This window comes from Mus caroli, unplaced genomic scaffold (assembly GCF_978045245.1).
Source record: "Mus caroli unplaced genomic scaffold, Mus_caroli_1 scaffold_7, whole genome shotgun sequence".
In the NCBI taxonomy this organism is placed as follows: Eukaryota; Metazoa; Chordata; class Mammalia; order Rodentia; family Muridae; genus Mus; species Mus caroli.
This window is the reverse complement of record NW_028227262.1, coordinates 109178579-109200794: the sequence shown is the minus strand read 5'-3', so window position 1 is coordinate 109200794 and position 22216 is coordinate 109178579. Positions and strand designations below refer to the sequence as shown.

The window sequence follows — 22216 nt, the reverse complement described above, 5'->3', positions numbered from 1 at the left end:
GTACCATCCCTCCACAGAGCTCTTAGAGAAACTGAAAACTTCCCTTACCTATTTGAACCTGTTAGTTAGTTCAAGAGGATATTCAACGCGTATGAGTCTATAAGCTCAGGGCCAGCACCACCCTTCAGCACTGACCAAGAGGACTGGGGTGCAGTGGGGAGGGTGGATGCTATAACTCATAGCTTACTTTAGGAAGGATTTCAAGAATTCTTTCCCTGCCATTCTATTTTTTTTCCTCCTTCGTGGTGGTCCCTCTACGCCATCGAACAGAGAAGGTTCAGACTTGCCCTCTCACAACTAGGTGATCCTAACTTGACTCCTTGAACTTGGTGGAAAGGTCATCTAATTAGTTTCTGTCTTTAAGCAGATGAACACCTAAGGCCATACGGGGACACATAGCTATCTTATTTTCATATGCAACAAAGGCAAACGAAGACATACAGGTTTTCTGAACAGTTCATCCCAGAGTTTGACTCTGACTCACAGAACTCCTAAGACTAAACCCAAAGAAGCAGCAGTGGAAGACAGTAGATTCCCATGTCCAACCAGAGGCTGCAAGCCCAGGCAGCCTCACCCCAGCCCCGGGGCTGAAGCACAGAAAGAAAATGGCAAAAATTTCATGTGTTGGAAAGTATAAACAGTCCTTTGTGTCAACTTAATTAAAACTGAAGCTGCTGAGGGCCTGGGGTGCACTCCAGGCTCCTGTCACCCCACACAAGTGAGTGTCTCACCACCAGTCCTATCATGCTTCCTAAGGACAACAGGGGTTGTCAATGACCAGCATGACGTCGATGCCGTAGGCCTCCAGCAGGTCCATGAGAAAGCTCCTGTCTCCCTGGGGATCCAGTCCCATGCCTCGGGCATGCTCCGCTGTTAGAGTTTTATCTTGGCTGGCTGACACCTCCAACAGAGTCTGAAAAATCCGGTTGTTCTGCTCTAGGAAAAACCTGCATTTCCAAGACAGGAAAGGAAGACAAGAAGCTCATCTAGATAACCCAAACAAGCAGAGCCCCGTCTGTGCTTGGGTAGTGTACTTTTACAAGCCTTCCAAACTTGTAACAATTTTTAAGAGGATAAAAACTAGTGTGAATGAGGCCAGCAAGGAAAACACACAGCAAGAATTGTAGTGTCTCTATGGATGAGGGCCTGACTGCTGTCTTCCTGCTTTAAACATAGCCCCTTGGAGAGGTTCCATAGACAATGTCACTCCCTCTGAGTAACCTTCAGGAAAGTGAGTGAAGACACAGAACCTGATGATGCAGTTCTGAGACTGAGACTTCAAGACTGAGACTAAATATGCACACTTTTCAAAGCCCTGACTAGACCACAGCAACTGAGAGCCAACAGGCCTCACTGGAGAGCACAGGGTTGTGCACCGGCCTTGCAGCTGTCTGTGGTCACTGATGCTGTGCCTAGAAAAGGAGAACTCAGAGGGGCTGGAGCGGGCACAGCAGTTCTGAAGCCAGCAGTGTGGAAAGGGCCGGCAAGCCATACTGACTGAGCCTGGCACAGCCCACACCCTCTTCGTGTTTGCTCTATTTGGGAGGGGTGTCTGGAGGAAGAGCATACATAAAACAGGATTCAGAGTCACAGCTTAGAAAGACATTAGTTCAGCCATGCTGTCTGGGGGATTGGGGACCTTCTACAGACATTCCAAAATGGCTTAACTAGACTGTGTCTGCCCATTCACACAGTGTGCATGCATTAGAAAGGAGCCTCAAGAACAGGATCAACCTCTGTAGAGATGCCCTCATCAAAACTAGGGCCTCTCCAGGAGATTTGTTTCTACTTCAATTACAGTTGCACTCTAATTCTGAAACAGGACTTCCAGTGGCCACTTGAGTATAATGTGTACTGGAAAGAGCTGGCCCTTTCCGTGGCTACCAGATCTGGGGAAGAGAGATTACACTGCATTCAAAAGTTGGATTTTCAGATGATCTCATAATACTCAGCACAAAAAAACAAAACAAAACAAACCCTGGTCTTTTCAGAGGAGGCAGTGGGTGAGAGGGTGGAGAGATGGACAGCTATGTGGCGACATTCTGGATACAAATGTTTAATACAATGCACTTGCAGGATCCCCGCTTCTCCAGGGCCTGCCCTGTCTCTTCAGCCACTCAGGTTACCTCTAAGGACAGAGCACTGAGAGCCCAAGGATGATGACAGTCACCCTCCGCTGCAGTGGGATGCATGGAAGGGATGCAAGTTGTTTGCAGAAGTTGGTACTGAAAGCATTCCCAGAACCCCACAGCTGACACCCAGGCTGACTCACAGCACAAAGAGGTCCTCTTCACAAGGGCTGTAGTCTCCTTCAACTTCCTGGGAGTACAACAGCATCTGCCTGTTGGAAGCAGGAACACCATCAGACTCCAGTGGACACTACATCCAATTAGGTAATTGGCAGCAACAAGCACCAATGATGGCTGTATCTCTCAGGAAGTGGTACCTCACAGAGTTGTGCCAGGCCTGAAGTTGAGTAAACAAGGAACAGAACCTGGACTCAAACCCAGGATCTATTGCCCATTTTGCTAATGGTCCCCCGCCCTGCCTGCCCCATTAGTCATGGGACTGTTTTGTCCACTGACTGGGACAAATATTGTATTATATATTATATACATGTTATATATATATATATATATATATATATATATATATATATATATATATAGTACATATATATATATATATATATATATTACATATATATATATATATATATATATATATATATATAGTACATATTATATGCTAACTCTTCATTTTGTAGCATAAACAATTGAGAGTTACATGGAACAGTGTACATACACAAGCTTCCTAATGGGTCCACACAGTGTAGATGCTCAGTCAGTGGGTATTCCAAACATACAGGCAAAGGTCTTTGGGGTGTTTCTGAGAGGTAGTGTGACTGGTTCCTTCACTGGGGTTTAGAGTCTTAAGTCCATCAGGAACCCCCCATGTGTGAGGGCAAGATGGAGGAATGCCAGCCTTCTAAAGCACAGGAGATTGGGAAAGCTCAAGTGGTGATAGAGTGGGCTTTTCGCAGATTCGCGGGACCATCCTGCTTAGGGTGCTGCTGTGACTGGCCTGCAAGTCCCTTTTAGCACAGCACTGGCCTGGGCTGCACTCACTAGCACACAGGACACGCATCTGACAGATGAGCCGTCTCACCTCTGCTCATTGAGCCGACGGTACTTCTCCCTGTCTGCACTGTTGATCTTCAGCAGGGGTTGCAGGTGGTCATGGTGTGTCTTTACATTCTGGTTGTCCACGTACACATCGTACAGCTCACGCTTCTCTTCAAATATCTTCTCTGTGGTACCTTTGGAGCCCAGGATAAATGAGGTAAGAACCCCAAAGGGACACAAACACACACAAGCCAGTGCAATCTCACTACTACAGAATTAAACATCACAGGGAGAGGTGGGGAGGTCCCCATACTCACAGGCTACATAGGACACCTCAACTTCCAGGCTCTCAATGTCAGCCACGTTCACATAGAAGAAAGGCTTGGACTCAGGGATGGTGCCCCCAATGCCAGGCAGGGACACATTGGCCAGACAACAGCAACAGTACACTGTAAGAGGGGGACACCAGAGTGAGGAATTTTCCTCCTGTTCCTTTCTCCCCCACCCAAGACCAAGCAGGTCGATACCTCAGAACAGTTGTCCTACATGAAGCTGTTACATTGTGTTGTTGGTTCTTGCCAAACCCCATATTGAGGCTTGGTCACCAGTATAATAATATTGGGAGATTAGGGTCCCTAAGATAGAATTAGGTCACAGAGGTGCTACCCTTATAAAAAGTTATCTCTAAAGTGTTATAAGTGAGTTTGCTCCCTCCCCAATGCCCTCTTCCATATATGATCTCTTCCACCATGAGGCCTCAAAAGCTGACCAAATCCAAAAGCCAGTGTCATTCTTTTGGACTCTGAGAACCATGAGCCCAAACAAACCTTCCCAGCCTCGAGCGAGCGTTTAGCTAGGCCAATGGGAAGTTGTCTCAGAAGCCAGAGAAGGCTTTGTTTGTGCTACCTATCCTATAACCGGGTAGTCTTGGAAAATCTTCAGGGCCCCACTGCAGAACCTGATATCTTTTTTTTTTATTAGATATTTTCTTTATTTACATTTCAAATGTTATCCCCTTTCCTAGTTTCCCCTCCGAAAACCCCTACCCCCTTCCCCTGCTCCCCAACCCACCCACTCCCTCTTCCTGGTCCTGGCATTCCTGTATACTGGGACATAGAACCTTCACAGAACCTAGGGCCTCTCCTCCCATTGATGACTGACCAGGCCATCCTCTGCTACATATGCAGCTAGAGCCACATGTCCCACCATGTGTTTTCTTTGATTGGTGGTTTAGTTCCAAGGAGCTCTGGGGGTACTGGTTAGTTCATATTGTTCCTCCTATGGGGCTTCAGCTCATTGGGTACTTTCTCTAGCTCCATCCAATGGATGATTGTGTGAGCATCCACTTCTGTATTTGCCAGGCACTGGCAAAGGCCCTCAGGAGACAGTTATATCAGAACCTGATATCTTAAAGTTCTCATTGATAATTTATCACCAAATAGATGCTGAATTTTTCTCACTGACCTGACTGGCCTTCTCCCTCCTCAAGGCTCTGGCTCGATAGAACCTCCCATCCTCTGGTCCTCCCCTTTCCGTGCTCTCCTTCAGTCTCCTGCCCTTGAGCCACTATCGACCAACCTCTTACACCTGGCACCTTCATTCCTCACTCTCTCCAGGTGATGCTGTCATTCCAAGGTTATTACATAGGCTTTATGTCACTCTCAAGCCCAGCTATTCCCCAGAGATCCTAACCCAATCACACAACTGCCTGATGAACATCTCCCTGGAAATGTCTCAAATAGTGAACACCAATCACGCCCCAAGTTAGCCCACCACCAAACAACTCATTACTCTTTGGTCCCTCTGTTGGCATTCTGTCTAAGCTCCATCCCCACAGTTCCTGGCAGCAGCCAGGTATGTTCCTCCTCGCAGTTACCTGGCAACAGCCAGGTAGGCATGGCACTATAAAAGGGGCTGCTTGGCCCCTCCTCTCTCCCTTATGCTCTTGCCTCTTTCTTACCTCTTGCCCCCTTGCTCCCTATTCCCTTCCCCCGTCTCTCCACATGGCCCCCATTTCTCTACTCTCTCCTTCTCTCTGCCTTTCTCTGCCTCTGCTACCCTCTTAACTCCCCTTCCCATGCCCTAAATAAATTCTATTCTATATTCTATACTATATCGGTGTGTGTCTGTTTCCCTCAGGGGAAAGGGATACCTTGGCATAGGCCCACTGAGGCACCCTCTTCCCCCACACTGTGCCAGAATATATTCTTATAGCTCTTCCTCTTTTTATGATCACAACACCCCCACTTTCCTCATGATCCTTATCATCCTAGACTCTTCTTCAACCATACCCCTGCATACTTCAGCTAACCTGATCCAGTTTACCTCTTACCCACAATCCACCATTCTGGCTTCAACCCAGACACTTATCTCTTCGAAGATACTAAGGTAAGCCCCCTCCCCATCCATCTTCATTGCCTCCAGACTCTATACTCTAATTCCCATCAGAAGCCTTGATCCCATTGAAATGACCCAAACTCTTCCAAAGTTGGTCAACAACTAAAGGATGAGGGCATATGTACTGGGCATTTAGGAAGAGCCCCTCACTTGGGCTATTGGTTACCTCTATAGCACACGACACCCACAGGTGGGGGAGAAAATATCAGAATGCGCTTTCGAAGTAAGGCGAACTTCCAAAGAATGAGGATCTGTTCTCCAAAGAACTTAATAAACTGAGACATACAGCCAGCAGGGTGTGTGATCTGGAAACATACAAGGACAGGTGGACAGCTTGTTAGAGGTTACCACTGTGAAACAGCCTTCTGTAAAAACTCCAAAGCACCAGCAAGCATGAAGAGATAGTTGCTTCCACACAAAATGATCATCTGATGCTTTAAATTTTTCTTTAAAGTGGATTTCTACAATGCATCAGCTCCCCTGACAGAATGAAGTTTGAAATTTAAGGACTATAAACACTTTGGATAGAAATGAAGAGAAAACAGCTGAATTTTATTATTTAAACTAAGGGGGGGGCACCCACTAGGAGAAGAAGAAGGGGGTTGAGGGAGGATGGTAGGAGGAGGTGACCAGGAGGTGGGCAGTGAGCAGGATATAAAGTGGAAAAAATATATATGTGTAAAAATATAATATTATATATATATATATATATATATATATATATATATATATATGTGTGTGTGTGTGTGTGTGTGTGTGTGTGTGTGTGTGTGTGTATGAATGACAACTGAACCAAAAAAAAATAAAAGTAGCTTTGGTGATTCAGTGTGCTTACTGTATAATCATGAAAACATGAGTTCAAAAAATAAAATAAAATAAAATAAAATAATAATAAAAAAAAAAAAGAAAACATGAGTTCAGATTACAACACCCATGCAACAGGCATCCCACAAATACCTGCAGCTCCTGACCCAGGGGATCCAAGCTTTCATGTGTGTATGTGTGTCTGTCTGTTTGTCTGTCACAGACACAGGTACACAGATACACATAAACGGGCCTTCAATACAAAACCACCAGGATCGTACATGATACAGCAACAAGCAAACAGTTTGAAGTTGGGTTTCAAAGGATGCAGGGACCAGGTGACTACCTTGTACAGCAAGGTATCTGCAGCAGTTACAGGCAAGGAGGGTACAAGGGCCCCATGACTCCCTCTAGTAAACTTCAATTCTAACCAACTTCCTTGGAATGATAACTTCAGGGAGGCCCCCTCCCTGAGAGCTACCTTCTGGAAGGGACTTAAGAGTGTAAGCTTGAGAAATTGCACTCTGCCTCTGAAATCTGCTGACAGGGAAGCCTGGAAAAGTGACCCAATGTTTCCAGTCTGCTTTCTTAGTCTGTATAATGAGACCAGACCATGGGTTACCTCACCCAGCTTAAGGACAACCTGAGCCAAGACATGAGTGACTTACGGCTAGAACAGCCAACACAGAAAATACTGGCGTCACTGGCAGACTAGAGGCTTCAAATCAGAGGCCTGTGAATACTTCAGAAAGCTACTTTGATACTTAGTTGTTGGCATTAAGAGTGTTCATCTGCCATACAAAAGGTGGGCCAGCCAAGTTCTGAAGGTGGGCAGCTCTCTAAAGTACACACTGAGTTTAATAGGCTGAGAGATGTGTGGAGCACCCAAGCACTAAGCCAGCCCTGGGGCAGCCCCTGCACTCTGCCTCCACTAGCTGTCCTCCATCTCCAAAGCTTCTACTAGACTACTTGGTGGAGGAATTTTCTTTCCAAAGCAACGTCCACCCTCCACCCTGACACCCGATTCACCAGCCCCATGCTGCATACACAGCCACCCTCCTTCCCGAGCATGACCACTGTGACTCTTGGCCCATTTCCTCTCTATATGTCAGTCAGTCACCAGGAGAGAGGACTCAAGTTGAGCAAGACTGGTCAGATCTCTTTAGTCACTATCTTCTATCGAGACAAACATCAGACAGACAAGAAGGCAGCCAGAGCACAACCCACTCCTCCCTACCTTCCTTCTGCCATCTTTAGGCCTTTGGCATACATTACACACAGGTCTGATGGGGCTTGGGCAAGTGTGTCCTAGAATAAATTATTTATCCCAAACTCTCATCATGTATTTGTTCATTCATGGACACACATACCCATTAACAAGAACTATCTCCTAAGTGATTACTTTGTGCCAAAGCACTACGTATTCTAGTTTCAACAGTGAATAAAGACACTCAGGCCCTGACTTCCGCAGCTAACTGGAGAGCAGCCCAAGTCAAAAAGCAACTAGAGTAGAGCCTGGGGAGACAGCATGATGGGGAAGGACAGCAGCCATTGGGGGCAAATGAGAAAGCTTGGTTGCATTCTGGTAGATGGTGAAGGCTTCCTGATGGAAGTGACATCTAAGCGTCAACATGATGAGTCGGGAGGGCACAGTCTTGGCAGAAGGAAGTGTGTATGTAAATTTGCCTGGAGATGAGGCAATGCTAGTGCCTCAGGGCCCATATGTAGGCCTGTGCCAAGGAAGTGCTGAGATAGCCACCATAGGGTGTCCTCCTCTCTCCTGGAGATTAGTCACAGAACTCATACCCTTCTGCACCGTACCTGCTCACAGCACAGTGAGATCAGTGATTCTCTTACTTTGCTTTACATCTGAGCCTGTTTCTCTCGGGCTTTTACAAAGAACAATAAAAATTTCCCATTGTAAACATGTACATGATCTTCCATAAAAAGTGAATGCACTATGTAGCAGAGGATGGCCTAGTCAGCCATCAATGAGAGTCGGCCATCAGTGAGAGGAGAGGCCCTTGGTCTTGTGAAGATCATATGCCCCAGTACAGGGGAATGCCAGGGCCAGGAACCACGAGTGGGTGGGTTGGGGAGCAGGGTGGGGGGAGGGTATAGGGGACTTTGGGGATAGCATTTGAAATGTACATGAAGAAAATAGCTAATAAAAAAGAAAAGGAAAAAAAAAAAAAGCGAATGCACTCATGTCCTGGACGCTCAGTCTCCATGGAGGACTGGTTCCTAAGATCTACTCACCAGACACCAAAACCTGTGGCTACTTGGTCTCTTATATAAAATGAAAAGAGTACTAGCAGTTCTTCCCCTATACTTTAAATCACCTCTAGATTATTGATATACCTAATACTCTATAAATGCTATGTAAAACACTGTATAGTACTTTTAGCAGAATAATGAGAACAAAACCTGTATGTGTTTAGTGCAGAAGTGTTGTTTGACTCTGGATACAGAATCACGAATACAGGGCTGGCTGTATATGACTTCTAGTGCTCTCATTTTACCCCAAGCCCGTCCTGTGTTACACACGGAAGCGTTGCCCTCCCCCCACTCCCCATGCTTCACCTTGGCCTTAGGCCATACATGCGTTAAGGACTATATGTTCATTCGTATTGTTCTGTCTTCACAGATAATATGTGTATTCATAGAAAATACTAGCATGTAATGCCACAGTTCTTCCCATATACTTTAGATCACCTCTAGGTTACTGATATATCTAATATCCTATAAATGCTACATGATTCAGTGTAAGCACTGTTTGCAGAATAATGAGGGAAAAATCCTGTATGGATTCCGTACAGATATGTTACCTGTGCTTGGATCTCTGAGGGGAATACTGTGCCTCCTAGAAAATACATAATATGTATATTATGGTTTTGCTGGAGACTGTGATGGTTCAACAAAATATGGTCATAGTAGGTATAGTTTTCTGCCCTTGCTAAAAAACAGACCTGGTAGGACTTTTCTGTTGTTGTCGTCTTATGCTCTGATTTATTATTCATAATGGATATTTACAATATGAATATTCTGGCTCTCTACTGCTTAAACACTGCGAAATTACACACACACACACACACACACACACACACACACACACACACACTTCTGGTGTTTTCATATCTAAAGGGCAGATCCCAGCAGTGTGGCTGCTGAAACAAAAGATTTATTTTTAATTGTTGGCAGTGTGGCATGCTGTTTTTTGATAAAGACTGTGGCACTGAGGCACATTTCTATCTTCAGCCTATGTAAGTATCTTTCTACCACATCTGTGAGTCTGACAGGTCTGTTAATAAGTTAGTTGTCTTTAATGGGGCAAAGCCAAGTGCAAGTATCTTTTCTCTTTTTTTCCCCTTTGCCTATGGGGTGAGGAAGCTAGGAACATTCAGGTCCAATGTTAGGCACCGTCCCCTGGGTTTGGTGATAGCAGAGTAACTTCGTTCAGAAGAAAAGGGGCTGACAGTGTCCTGATCAATAAATTCTCCAAATCCTTCTGATCAGCGTATGCCCCTTGCCAACCGTCTCTCATCCCTATCAGGAGCAGGAAATCTGCATGCTCCATCTCCTGGACTCCCAGGCCACCTAGTCTCTTGTTAAGTTCTGCATATGGGAGCCATGAATTCAGCCATGAAGACCAGAGGAAAGGTGGACGTCCTTCATTTTACAGCTGCTTCATTCTCCAGCAGCAGGGAGCACCTCTCACACTAGCTGCCAGCCTCTCTCAGCACAAGTTGGACCATATATTTAAAAAGTACCAGGCTCAGTGGAACAGAGCATCCCTCAGAGATACAGGCACAGACAATGCAAGGCCCCTCCTTCCTGCTTCCTGGGCTCTGAGCCTAATGTCACTCCTACTTGTGCCCTGGCCCTAAATATGGCACGCAGCATCCAAGGTAAGGCCTGTGGCCCTGGTATTTACAGCCTTGTGCAATCCCCTCTCCCTCTTGAGGAACTTGCTTCTAACAAAGAGATTGTGGCTATACACAGGCCTTTCACTTCTACGATTAGGTTACAGCATTCTGACTTTATTGTGCTAGCACTCTCTTTTTGCTGACTTTGATGAAGCAAACTGCCAAGCTAGATAGCCCCACATGGTTGAGAGCTGAGGGAAAACACTAATAGAGGCCTTCAGTGTAGCATCCCTTAAGAAACTTGCTCCTGTAGGTGCTCATACGAGCTTAGAAAAACAGGTTCTTGCCTAGTTGAACCTTGTGCCACGGCTGGAGCCCTGAAATCTCTCACAGCAGACCCGAAATCTTGGATTCAGATAAGCCATGACTGGAGTATCTCTCCACAGAAACCATGGGATCATACACATGGACTTCTAGAAGCTTTTAATCTTGGGTGATTTGGTAGGGAGCAATAGCTTCCTAATGCAAGGTAGCATCCGTTGTCTGAGACTCCGAATGCATAGGGTTACTCTGTTCTCTGGCTGCTCCTTCAGCCCCTTGAATTAGTTTTAAATACCCAACACACTCTTGTTTTGCTGATAACATCTTACTTATTACTTTTCTTTTTCCTCTATGGCCAAATGACATAAAAAAAAAATCAGTCTCATTTAAATAATTTGCTCTTGACCCATGAGCATGTCTGTGTCCTCTTGTCCACATCTTAAGTAGGGCAGAGAGTGAACACTGGCTTTGCCACAGTCCTGGGTTTAGGTTCTGCCTGACTCCCAAAGCAAGTCACTAAACCATTTATTGATAAGCTTCAACTGCTTTAACTAGAAAACAAAGATTAATAAAAGAACCTTCTCTTGTTAATCTTACTTTTAAAAGAGTGCTGCAACAAGTATTGATACGTTAGCATAATGTCTAACTCATAGGCTATGCTAAGAAAGTAGGATCATGCCCCACCTCCAGCCAACAGGTCTGGAATTAGCACCCCTTCTTTTCTACATAAGCAAATGCTTTAGTGACCATCTCCTGTCCTGGGACGGGTTGAATGAAAACAATCCCCACAGGCAATATTGGAGGCCTTGTCGGATGAAGTGTCACTGGAGGTGGGCTTTGGGGTTTCAGAAGCTCAACTGTCTCTTCAGGTCCAGTGTCTCTCTATCTTCCAGATGCCTGCTGATCCAGATGTAGAACTCTTGGCTCTTTGTCCAGCACCATGGCCGCCTGTGTGCAGCCATACTTCCTGCCATGATGATAATGGACTAAACTTCTGAACTCTAAGTCAGCCCCAATTAAATGTTTCCTTTTATAAGAGTTGCTGTGGTTATGGTGTCTCTTCACTGCAATAAAACCCTAACTAAGTAATGTCCCAAGATACCTTCTATAAACTCATGCATTATTTCTTTACAAAGGGAGTCCTAAGCTTCACTGAAATATCTTGTGCCCAGCCACAGAACAGGGAGAAAGGAGAAAAAGTAGATTCGTGTTCTTAGGCCCTTCTATATCTTGTGACTACCTACTGTGTGGCCAGATTTCCTGTTGATATTAAACAGAGATGCTAGTATAAATGCAAAGGATGCAATAAAAATTCTGAATAAAACGTCAGAAATAACATAGCTAAGAAATATTACGTCTGTCCTTCAAACTCTACATCCTTATGTTTGGCTTTACATTAGCAGACACAATCAAAAGCATCCGCCCTCCTCAGAGTCCAGCATGAGCGGCCCAGCATATGTGGCTCTGTGCCATGGTCACAGAAGGCATATTGTTTAAGATCATTTACCTTATGTTTTAAATGAACCCAAAATGCTTATATGAAACCCAATTCTATCAAAGGCAGAATTCTGCATGAGGCTGAAGCATAATTTCTTTATCATTTAAAAATGAACCCATAATGACTATCCCCAGACACATGAGAGAACAGCCAGTCTCACCTTCATCTCAGGATACATATAGCGGTGAATGGAAGGCAACCAGTAGACAGGTGGCAAGCTGCCACCCCTCCCGGGGCCAGCGTGGAGCACGCCTTTCTTGTCTTCATAGAATGCAGCCAGATGAGAGTAATGTCCCGGCATCTCCAGCTGGTGTCTGTGTAACACACATGCAGAGTGAGCAGCTCTGCCCAGCATAAGTACATATCTCTACCAAAAGGGCTAAAGGCCCGGATGCACTCAGAACACCTGCACCTGGAGGTTACCTTCAAGTCTCCATTACTGTTAGAGAATAGCTTTATGCAAAGCTCAAACACAAGGTCTGAAATTCAATGGCACCATGTGATGCACATTTAGAAGGAACAGGCCATGTCTAGTGTCTAATTCTTGAGCAATCTATGCTGCAGATCACATGTAACTTCTCAAAGCACTGTTTATATTGTGAGAAGAGATAACTCAGAAAACCACACTCCATGCCAACAGTTGTTTGCTTTATGTAGAATGTGAGCATGCATGTTCTGTTACAATAGAACAGAGAGAATCTGAGCCCTCAATGTCCCAAAGGGAAGAGGGGGTCAGTTATTACTGAAGGCCACTGAGGGCTCATACTTCCACATCAGCTAAATGAATCTGAATCTCCCCTCCCCTACTCCACCCCTGTCACAGCCTCTACTCAGGCTGAGAGCCTTGTCAACCAACCCTCAGATCAAGACAATGACTCTTAGGTCCTAGACCACTTGGGCGACACAGAATGATGCCACCAGGTCAACGCTTTATGTTGCATGGGGACATTAGAGGTTGATTTTTTTGCTTCTCCAAAGATGCTGGAATCTTGGTACCAAAGAAGATGGCTGTATTTGGATGGATCTTAGGACCCAATTAGGTTAAAGAAACGTCTTTTGAGGGAACCTGGATTCTATGTGACTTAAAAAGGGGAAATTACACATGCACACACAAAGGCGTGGGTAGACACGTGAGGATGACTGCAGACACTGAGATGATGCAGATGCCCAGGAACCCAGAGACAGCCAGCAAAGCACAGAGCCAGGAGAGATGGGGGAAGTGGCCCTGCTGATGCTGACACCTTGACTTTTGATTCTTTAAGTCTCTGGAACTATGAGACAGTAAGTTTCTTTTGTCTAAATAAAGACACTGCTACCCAGTCCCAGCAAGGTAATATAAGGATAAATAAAAAGCTCCAATCCCTTCTGAACCCTGGTGTATTTTCTCAGAGCCTTCCAGTGACCACCACACAACGAAAAAGAAACTTCAGAGAAAAAGACACATCCCTAACTGTGGCTGAAACAACACTGATAAGTAATATCCCCGCTCCTCCCTTCCTCCAACATGCCATGAATCCTCCTCCAAGTTGGAACGCAAGCTGCTCAAAGTCAAGATTTCCACTGAAAAGGTAGTAGTAGCTGTTTTCAGTCACTGCCAGCCCAGAGTGGCTTCCAGCACCCACAACAAGATGATGGCAAGAAACTATGTGGACAAGTTTGTATTAAAAGCAGAAACACATCATCACTGTACTTAAAAAGATATTATTAGCTGTGTGTAGGTGACAGTGCACATCTATAATCCAAGCACTTGGGAAGCTGCGGCAGGAGAATCATAAAGTCAAGGTCAGCATGGACTATACATGGGACCCTGCCTCTACCCCAAGAAAACTTCAGAAAATAATTACTAAAAATAAGGGCCTCTTTCTAATTTTAGGAGTCTGAAAAGCTTTGACAGGAGGCCACCATGTGATAAACAAGCCTTCAGGTGCTTAGAGCAACTGCCGGTGCTCTCAGAAATGCTGGGCTGGACAAGAAAGCCTGATGGCTTACAGTCTGGCTGGCTGTTCTGAGAAGGCAGTGGGGTGCAGGTACTCTTCAGGAAAATGTGTCAAGCTTGATGCATAGGTGAAGTTCAAAGGTTAGGATCCATTTCCCCTTAAAAGCCCACTGAGAATTTCTACATTGTCTTTAAAAAGGTAACATTTAAATAATGCACTCTGCTACTCAGTTGTGGGCCTTTACTTTTTGACTACACTCAACACCATATCTGGACCAAGATTCTACAGAAAACGTCTACTATGAGTCTTTTAGACAGAAAGCTAGAGACAGAGCTGGCTCTTCCACTAAGCCAGACAACCTGAGTTTGATCCCTGATCCCACTCCCACACACAGAGGATAGATGTGTGATGTAAAGAGAAAACAACTAATTCAGAACTCTGTCCTTTGAGCCACTGCTTGATAGGACAGGATGACAATAACAGACAGTGCAGATGAGAACATGAACTCGGAGGCATAAATAGAAACTCACAGTTCAGCCATGACTGTTACCCACCTGTTGAGGGAGCCTGGGCTTAAACACATGGTAGATTTTGTAACAGATGAAGCCACACCAGCAAGAAAAACCAAACAGTCTGAGTGCAACAGAGTACCAGAAGACAAGATGTTTTTCAGAGATGGATATGATGAGGTTATCAGTAAGAGCAGGTAAACTCAAACACCACTCCACTAATGTGCTTCGCAAGCCAGTCATGTCAACTGAGCAATAGTCCAGTGGGGAATAAATGACTCAGTGAATGCTGCAGATGTGAAGCCTCCGCTGTGTGAAGCAGATCAGGGAGTCCCCCGTAGGGCCAGCCACTCTGGGGTTCTCTTGAAGCCCACAGTCCCCTGCACTGATCTGCCTACGGAATGTGCGCAGAAGTAGTGTGTTTAAGTTGAGGTTTCCGCTCCCATCTCTCTCCTTACTGCTTGCAATGTCATATGATGAAGGTGAGTCACCGTCCACCATCATGCTGGGAGATGGGTGACACGGAGGGCCCTAGCTCCAGTCACCACCCACACTGGAACGCTTCTCTCCATCTGGTCTCAAACCCTGTGCTAGAAAGCTGGAGTTCTGACTTGTTCCAACCGCTGTACCTTGGGGTCTCTTCTCTGTTATAGGAACTTAGCTTCTAGTTTAGCTAAAGCAGACATTGATACCCAGAAAATGAGTTACTGTGGAATCAAAAACCACAGTGTTGAGGTGTTGGCTTAGAAGCTGGGGAAAAAAAAAGAGTAAGGAAAATGAGAAGTAGTGTGTGTGTGTTTGGGGGGCGGGGGGAGGAACAGCTCATTTCTGTTACAATCCACCAATTTAGATCTCATGAGGCTGGGAAAGCCAACTTCTCTGTACCCAAAAGCAGTCAAGACTCTTGCTCACTCCAAAGTATTCTTGGGTAGACAGGGAGTCAGAATGTATGAATAAAATGTAAGACACAGGGAGTTAACCCTGAGAATTAAGGAAAGAAGGATGGGCAAAGGATATGGACCAGATTAGATCCCATCAGGTTAAACTATGACCAGGTGGCTAGAGAGGTGGCTCAGTGGTTAAGGGGAATCACTGTACAATCAATCATGAGGACTGCAGCCCACATCCCATTACCCACATAAAAAGTTTGGCATCCCACACAATTGCAAATTAAAAGGCAAGCCTGGCCGGGCGTGGTGGCGCACGCCTTTAGTCCCAGCACTCGGGAGGCAGAGGCAGGCGGATTTCTGAGTTCGAGGCCAGCCTGGTCTACAAAGTGAGTTCCAGGACAGCCAGGGCTACACAGAGAAACCCTGTCTCGAAAAACCAAAAAAAAAAAAAAAAAAAAAAAAAAAAAAAAAAGGCAAGCCTGGGCTACAAAGCAAGACAGTAACTCAAAATGAATGAATGAATGAATGATGCATGGGGTTTATATATAGTATCAGTGCCAAGTGCACACACACACACTCTTATATATGTTGTATGTGTGACATACAAGGTCTTGCTATGTTGCTACTAATATAAGCTAAAAGCCTTTTATTTCCTGGGCTAAAGCACCACCATGCCCAGTTGTCAAGGATATTTTATCAAAACACACAAATATATGTGTCAGAAAACAGACTAACATTTTAACAATGCTTCCAGGACTAGAGAAAAAATCCCCAGCACTGTTTGAAGTTTAATTAGGTTACCTGCATAATGCAATATATATGTAAATATAAAAAGTAACAATTTTTCTGCTTCTATTACATATTCTCCTACTACTCCAAAAAAATGATATGTATAAAACAATATTTAAAGTCTGTCTGCCTACCTGGGGGGGAAGTCAAAAGGATAGCAGCCAGCTGAGTGCAAACAAAGATGTTCATGTCTGATTAAAACGTATTTGATCAAAAAGTGATGAGAGTATTAATAAAAACTGAAAGTAAATATCTTCCCCAGCCTTCATTATAGGATAAAGAGCTATTTTATAATACATTTGCTGAAAGAAAGGAAGGTCACCTGAGGCTTTACCCAGAGCCACTGATGCTGTAGGAAGACAGCTGTCGCCCTGGCCCACAGTCCCCATCTCCAGGGACTCACAGCACAGGCACCAGTTAACAAATCCCGCTGCTGCCCGAAACATATAGAAGCCACTCACAGGCGCCACTTACCGAACCTGGTTCTCCAAAAAGTGCATGTAGCGGTAGAGTAGGGTGTAGGACGGAGAGAGGATGCCCACAGACTTCATCCGAGCACCTCGCTCCAGCTCGCTCTCCACAGGCATGTTGGCAAAGCAGGCCAGGCCAAAGAAGGGACCCTTCCGAAAATAGCTGAAACAGACCAAATATGCACTGCAACTCTAATTTAGGGAAGACGACAGTTTGGTTTTTTTTTTTTTTTTTTTTTGCAATGCAATCTCATCCCAAACGACCATGTTCAGAGCTCCAAAGCTGGGTCATAAAAGAAGCCATTCAGTCTCCCAAAGAGTGGCCACGGCTCCAAGACTCTAGAATGTGCCATCCCAGAGTGAAGGGGGGGTAGAGTTAGCTTAAAGTCTCTACAAGCATGCCGCTCAAATGCCCACAGCCAGAGACTGTGGTATCCTCTCTGGCACAACTAACAGCTTCAATGGGAGAACCAGAACCAGGGTTGACCTTCTGGCTCCTTTGGGACTCGGTCTGTTTTCTCTCACAAATCCTGATTCTCTCAGTTCCTTGGCTTCTGACAGCTCCCATGCAGCTGACATTTCACTTCCTTCTCCCTTTCATGCTTGAATCAGCCTTGGTTTCAGGCCAATGCAGAGATTAAAGCTACAAATTATCCTCAAAGCATGTCCATTGGCTTCTTACAAAATTCAGCAAGCACCATTTACAGGTCACTAAAACTGGCCTGCTTAAAGCTAGTATTTAACCCACACTAAAACCAAACCTCCCTGAGGGCCACACATTTGCTCAGTAATAGCTCAGTTGTATGAGCATGGAATATTGGGACCCCACTGAGAACTCCAGAGCTGGAGCCCTTCTTGCTGAGAAGCTGGATAAACACACAGAAGACTTACAGATACCATCTGAAGACACCTCTCGATAACATGCTCGGGAGAACATAGGAGAGACGGGATCAAGTGGCACCAGATAGGCTCAGAAGTACTCACATGAAATCAGACTGAACTTTATGGGACCCGCTGGCCATAGACTTGAACTCAACACCTTCAAGGTCAATATCTTGAGGTAAGCACCATTCTACCATGTTTCCTGTAGGAACAGGGGGATCAAGTTAACAGAAACAAAAACCACTCCGAGAGAAGAACGTAGCACAGCAAACATCGGTACTCAGAAACGCGCTGCTCCTCACACTGACCAAGAACTACTGAGATGCTCAGATGAACTACACCAGAGGACCAGGAGGGGGCAGTAGAAGGACTTCATCCCAGCTTCAGATTCAGTATCCTTTGAGCAGCTCCCTTCTGGTCACCCCCAAATCTTTCTCTCATGGCTTCATCTCTCTAAGTATACGTATATTTATTTATTTATTTATTTAAACCTTAGGCTCCCATTTCTTCATCCTATACTGTTACCTCAATCTCTTGAGATTCTACTTTTAATCTTACCATCCAAATAGCCACTAATGTCTGACCAAATATATATATATATATATATATATATATATATATATATATATATATATATATGTATGTGTATGTATATGTATATATATATGTGTGTATATGTGTGTGTGTGTATATACATATATATATGTGTGTGTGTATGTATGTATATATATTCCTCATTCTCACTGACCTCTTTGTGTTATTTGCTAATTCCTCAAAACTCCTCTTTCTCTTGACTTCCTTGAGAGGATGTAATTCTGGCTCTCCTACTCCGTGCAGTGTAGCTCATCCCTCATCCCTCTCCCCACATGTGGCCATCCTCAAGAACCAACTATCAGTCTTAACCTCAGGAATTCTGGGACTCATTCCCTCCTAAACTGATTTCTGGGTTTCTAAGCTTGGTGTTGGAAACACGACCAGAGGGAGATGAGAGTCTAAAGCTAACAGGATGACAGAGATGAAGACCAGCAGTTGCAGCTCAGTAAGGTGACTTCTGTGACAGAAGGTAGGAGAGGCTGTAGAACCATCAACAACGAGTGTGCCTGAGACAGAGGGGAGGAGCGCACTGCACAGTTAGCTATCGGTGGGCCCAATATCCTAGAAATCTCTTCTGTTTTGTGCATATTCAAATGTTTCCAAAGTGAAAGACGAAGTAACTTGTGAGATTTCATTTTTGATCAAATGTATTAGCATGCCAAGTCCCAGTTTTCTAGGCATTAAAACCATCAACAACTACCTTAGCCACCACCACCACTTTCAGATCATTGTTTGGGACATCAGAGAAAATATGGTCCAGTCTTATGTCACTGCAGACAGCGAAGAGGATCACCAGGTCCCACACTCAACAACCTAAAGCACTTTCAAGTATTCTATTTTGGAGAAAAAAAGAATCACAAATCTAGCTAACTAATGAATTCACTGAAACAAACAAACAAAAAAACATGAAAAAAAATTAAAGTTCCATAAAATAAAAAGGCTAAAATGACATTTTGTTACTTTGGTTAAAGATAAGAAAACATGGTCACAAAGAATGTGAAAGTAAACTAAGGTTCCTATACATCAAGTCCCCTGTTCCTGCATTTTCTCCCTTGATATGCATGTACATCCATCTAAAATTCAAGGGATCTAACCTATAGGCTGGTGCATACTAGACACAGCTGAGCTACATCCATCCTAGGCTCTATCCCCCACTCCTAATGCACTCACCTAACGCTAACCCATAGCCACGTATAGCTTGAGGAAATTTAACTTACCTAAACTTCGTACTGAAGCCTAGCATTAAGTATAAATTATACAACACACCCAGTTTTCCCAGAGAGCATTCCTGTATAGGAAGCAAAGGAAGGTTAAGAGGCAGAACCTATATTACACACACATAAGAGAACCCCTGAGAGACCCATGACCTCATCCTCTGATGAGTAATCGTGGTCCTGAAGAAGTCTGGTCTTTTTGACATTTTATAAAAGCAAGGATGTCTTCTGCTTATTATTATGTGTACGGTTCACCTACAGTGTTAATGATGGGTCCGTGTGTCACTTCTATCATTTAGATGTAGCACGATATCTACTTCGCTACTGGTGCCCATTTAGGTCAGTGCTCACTAAAAGCTATGGCAACTAGCATTGCAGTAAGCAATTTGTTATCTGTCATCTGGTAAGTGCCTGGGCTGAGTTTTGATGGCCTTTCCCTGAGTAGGCTGAACTGCACTGCTCAGAATTCCCTTCCATGCATGGTTCCAATTGAAAGCTGAAAGTGGCTATGAAGGGGTAACATCTGGAAGGTTGGTGTTGGAGCACCAGGCACTGTTGCTATCCTCACCTTCTGGGATGAGAATAGCAGCCCAGCCTTTCATCACAGTGACAGAAACCCTAAGACAATTGCCTTGAGCTTTCTAAGTTAGGTGTTTTCTCTTCCATAAAGAACATCAACTTCTCTTATAGGACACCCACACCACCAACACTGGAGACCAACTGACTAAGTATGGTAGGTGGTCCATGCCTTTTAACTTAGCACTTGGGAGCCAAAGGCAGGCAAGCTTGAGTTTGAGGTCAGGTTTCAGGCCAAGCAGGGCTACATAGTGAGACACCATCTCAGAAGAAAACAACAAAACAAACCTGGGAACAGTCACACTCACCCAGGTCCCTATCCACTCCCAGGAGTCCCCTCTGCCTCCTTTCCAAGATTACTGTCCTCCTTTTACATCCATCTACCCATGGATTCCAAGCTCCATGGACTGGCTAAGTAGTCCTCACAGCACATTACATAAGTTCTAGTGTCTGCAGCAATCCTTGCATGGCTGTCATAGCCGCTGTTCCCCTATCTGAATCTTGACTAACACGATTCCCACACGTTCCTGTTACTTCACTGCAAACTAAGGAATCTTTAGGGATTCGAAGGCAAATATGAACAGGGCTTCTTTTAAAAATGTAAAGTATGTGAAACACTTTTATGGCTAAATTTCCTTAGGTGAAACAAAGACTATATATATATATATATATATATATATATATACACACACACACAAATATATATATACATACATACATATATACACACATATACATATATATTATATATATATATATATATATATATATATATATATATATATATACACACACACACACATATTGTAGGACTTCATGGAGCATTTAGTATGCCATGTTGCAATAATGAATCTCTGAGAGATCAACACTGAAAACAAAATCATTCTGACACTGCCTCTGAGTTTTGTTGTTGTCTGTTTGGGGGACTATGATACAGGGTCTTATATTCTAGCCTAAGCTGACCAGACACTCACTGCCCAATCCTTCCCTACCTCAGCCCAAGAGCTAGAGTTATGGGAGTGGGTCAATATGCCTGGCGCAATAGTTCTATTTTTGAGGAGCATTTTCACGGAGCAGTTTTGGAGAAGGCCCCATTAGTGTTTTTAGACATGATGGTATAACAGATACTGCAAGCTGCCTCTCAATATCCATTCTTAAAACCTGCCCTTTTTAGCTTGGTACATGAACTCCCAATGACGGCTGTTTCTCCATCCTTCCTGCATGTGGGATCCAGACAGAAGTGAGGCACATAGCTACCGAAATGGACCTGAAAGGGAAGGGACACACTGTACTTTTTTCCGTCATGCTGCCTAACACTGGACAGGAGTGATGTTATCATCTGAGGAACAACGACGCTATAAACCAACAAGACCCCAGGTCTCTGATGGCCCCACTAATCTGAGCTCATATTTGTATTTAGGCAAGCTATTACACACATGAAAAGGAAAGGGATTCTATCTTGACTACACTGTAGCTACTGGATACCTGGTATTTATGACTAAGTTCATGTTCTACTTACTACAGCTGAAATAGAGGATAACGTCCCCATTCCTCAGCCTGGTTCTCAAAACCCTCCTCACTGTAGCTCTGTGCCTCACCAACGCTCATCCCTCATCACTCATCGTAAGGACGCCGAGAGAAGGAGAGGGCGTCCTGTCTGCTGCACCCAGAAGGAGGCAAGCCCTTCTGGGTTCAGAGCCAGGCACCTCAGAACAGGTGGGTGAGTCATAGACAGACAGGACTGGGGCTTCAGAACACCCTGCTGGGCGAAGTTCATTTTCTGCTGATACCCTCCTTGAAGGAAAACCAGGCATAGGCTCCACAGAGCCTACCATGCTTTAGATGCCTGCCCCGCCCCACTCCCCAGGACTCTAAGTCTCTGAACAATGGGAGAGGGGGACTTTTGCTTGATTTTTTTTTCTCACATCCCAACACAGCTAGGTGCCTAGGACAAAGAGGAAGGGCAGTAAAACCAAAACAAACTGGACAATCGTTTTTCTTAGGAACAAGCATGTCTTTATTCAGCTCATTGATGAATCAGTGGAAATTACCTGAGGCGTGGGAATGACACTGTGCCTACACAGGAAAGCTGCCTTACTCTGCGGAAGCACATTCTTAATTATTTAGGAGTGAGATTCAAACCATTCAATCAGACCATTGCAACTGATTTTCAAAGAGTTCGGGGGAGCTTGGCTGGGGGAGAGGTATATCTAAATCCATATGATACCAATGCCATTTACAATGTCTGTTTAGTGAGGGCCAAGGCAGCTGATTAGGGAACAATCTAGACACAGATATTTGTACACTTTCTATTACAGATTCAACGCAACCCCAATTTTTAAAA

At 44.5% G+C, this 22216-nt stretch overlaps 1 protein-coding gene across 1 annotated transcript in view; it reads right to left on the bottom strand.

Annotated features, from left to right (window-relative positions):
- Positions 1-108: 108 nt before the first annotated feature.
- The window catches only part of Dennd11 (DENN domain containing 11), a 30022-nt gene continuing 7914 nt past the window's right edge, over positions 109-22216 (bottom strand). The window contains exons 2-9 of the mRNA XM_021165104.3: positions 17591-17690; positions 16611-16769; positions 12172-12325; positions 5689-5827; positions 3443-3574; positions 3169-3319; positions 2273-2341; positions 109-947 (exon numbers count right to left, since the gene is read on the bottom strand). Of these exons, the coding sequence (XP_021020763.1) occupies positions 752-947; positions 2273-2341; positions 3169-3319; positions 3443-3574; positions 5689-5827; positions 12172-12325; positions 16611-16769; positions 17591-17690 (1100 nt within the window). The 3' untranslated portion in view covers positions 109-751. The remainder of the gene's footprint in view (positions 948-2272; positions 2342-3168; positions 3320-3442; positions 3575-5688; positions 5828-12171; positions 12326-16610; positions 16770-17590; positions 17691-22216) is intronic.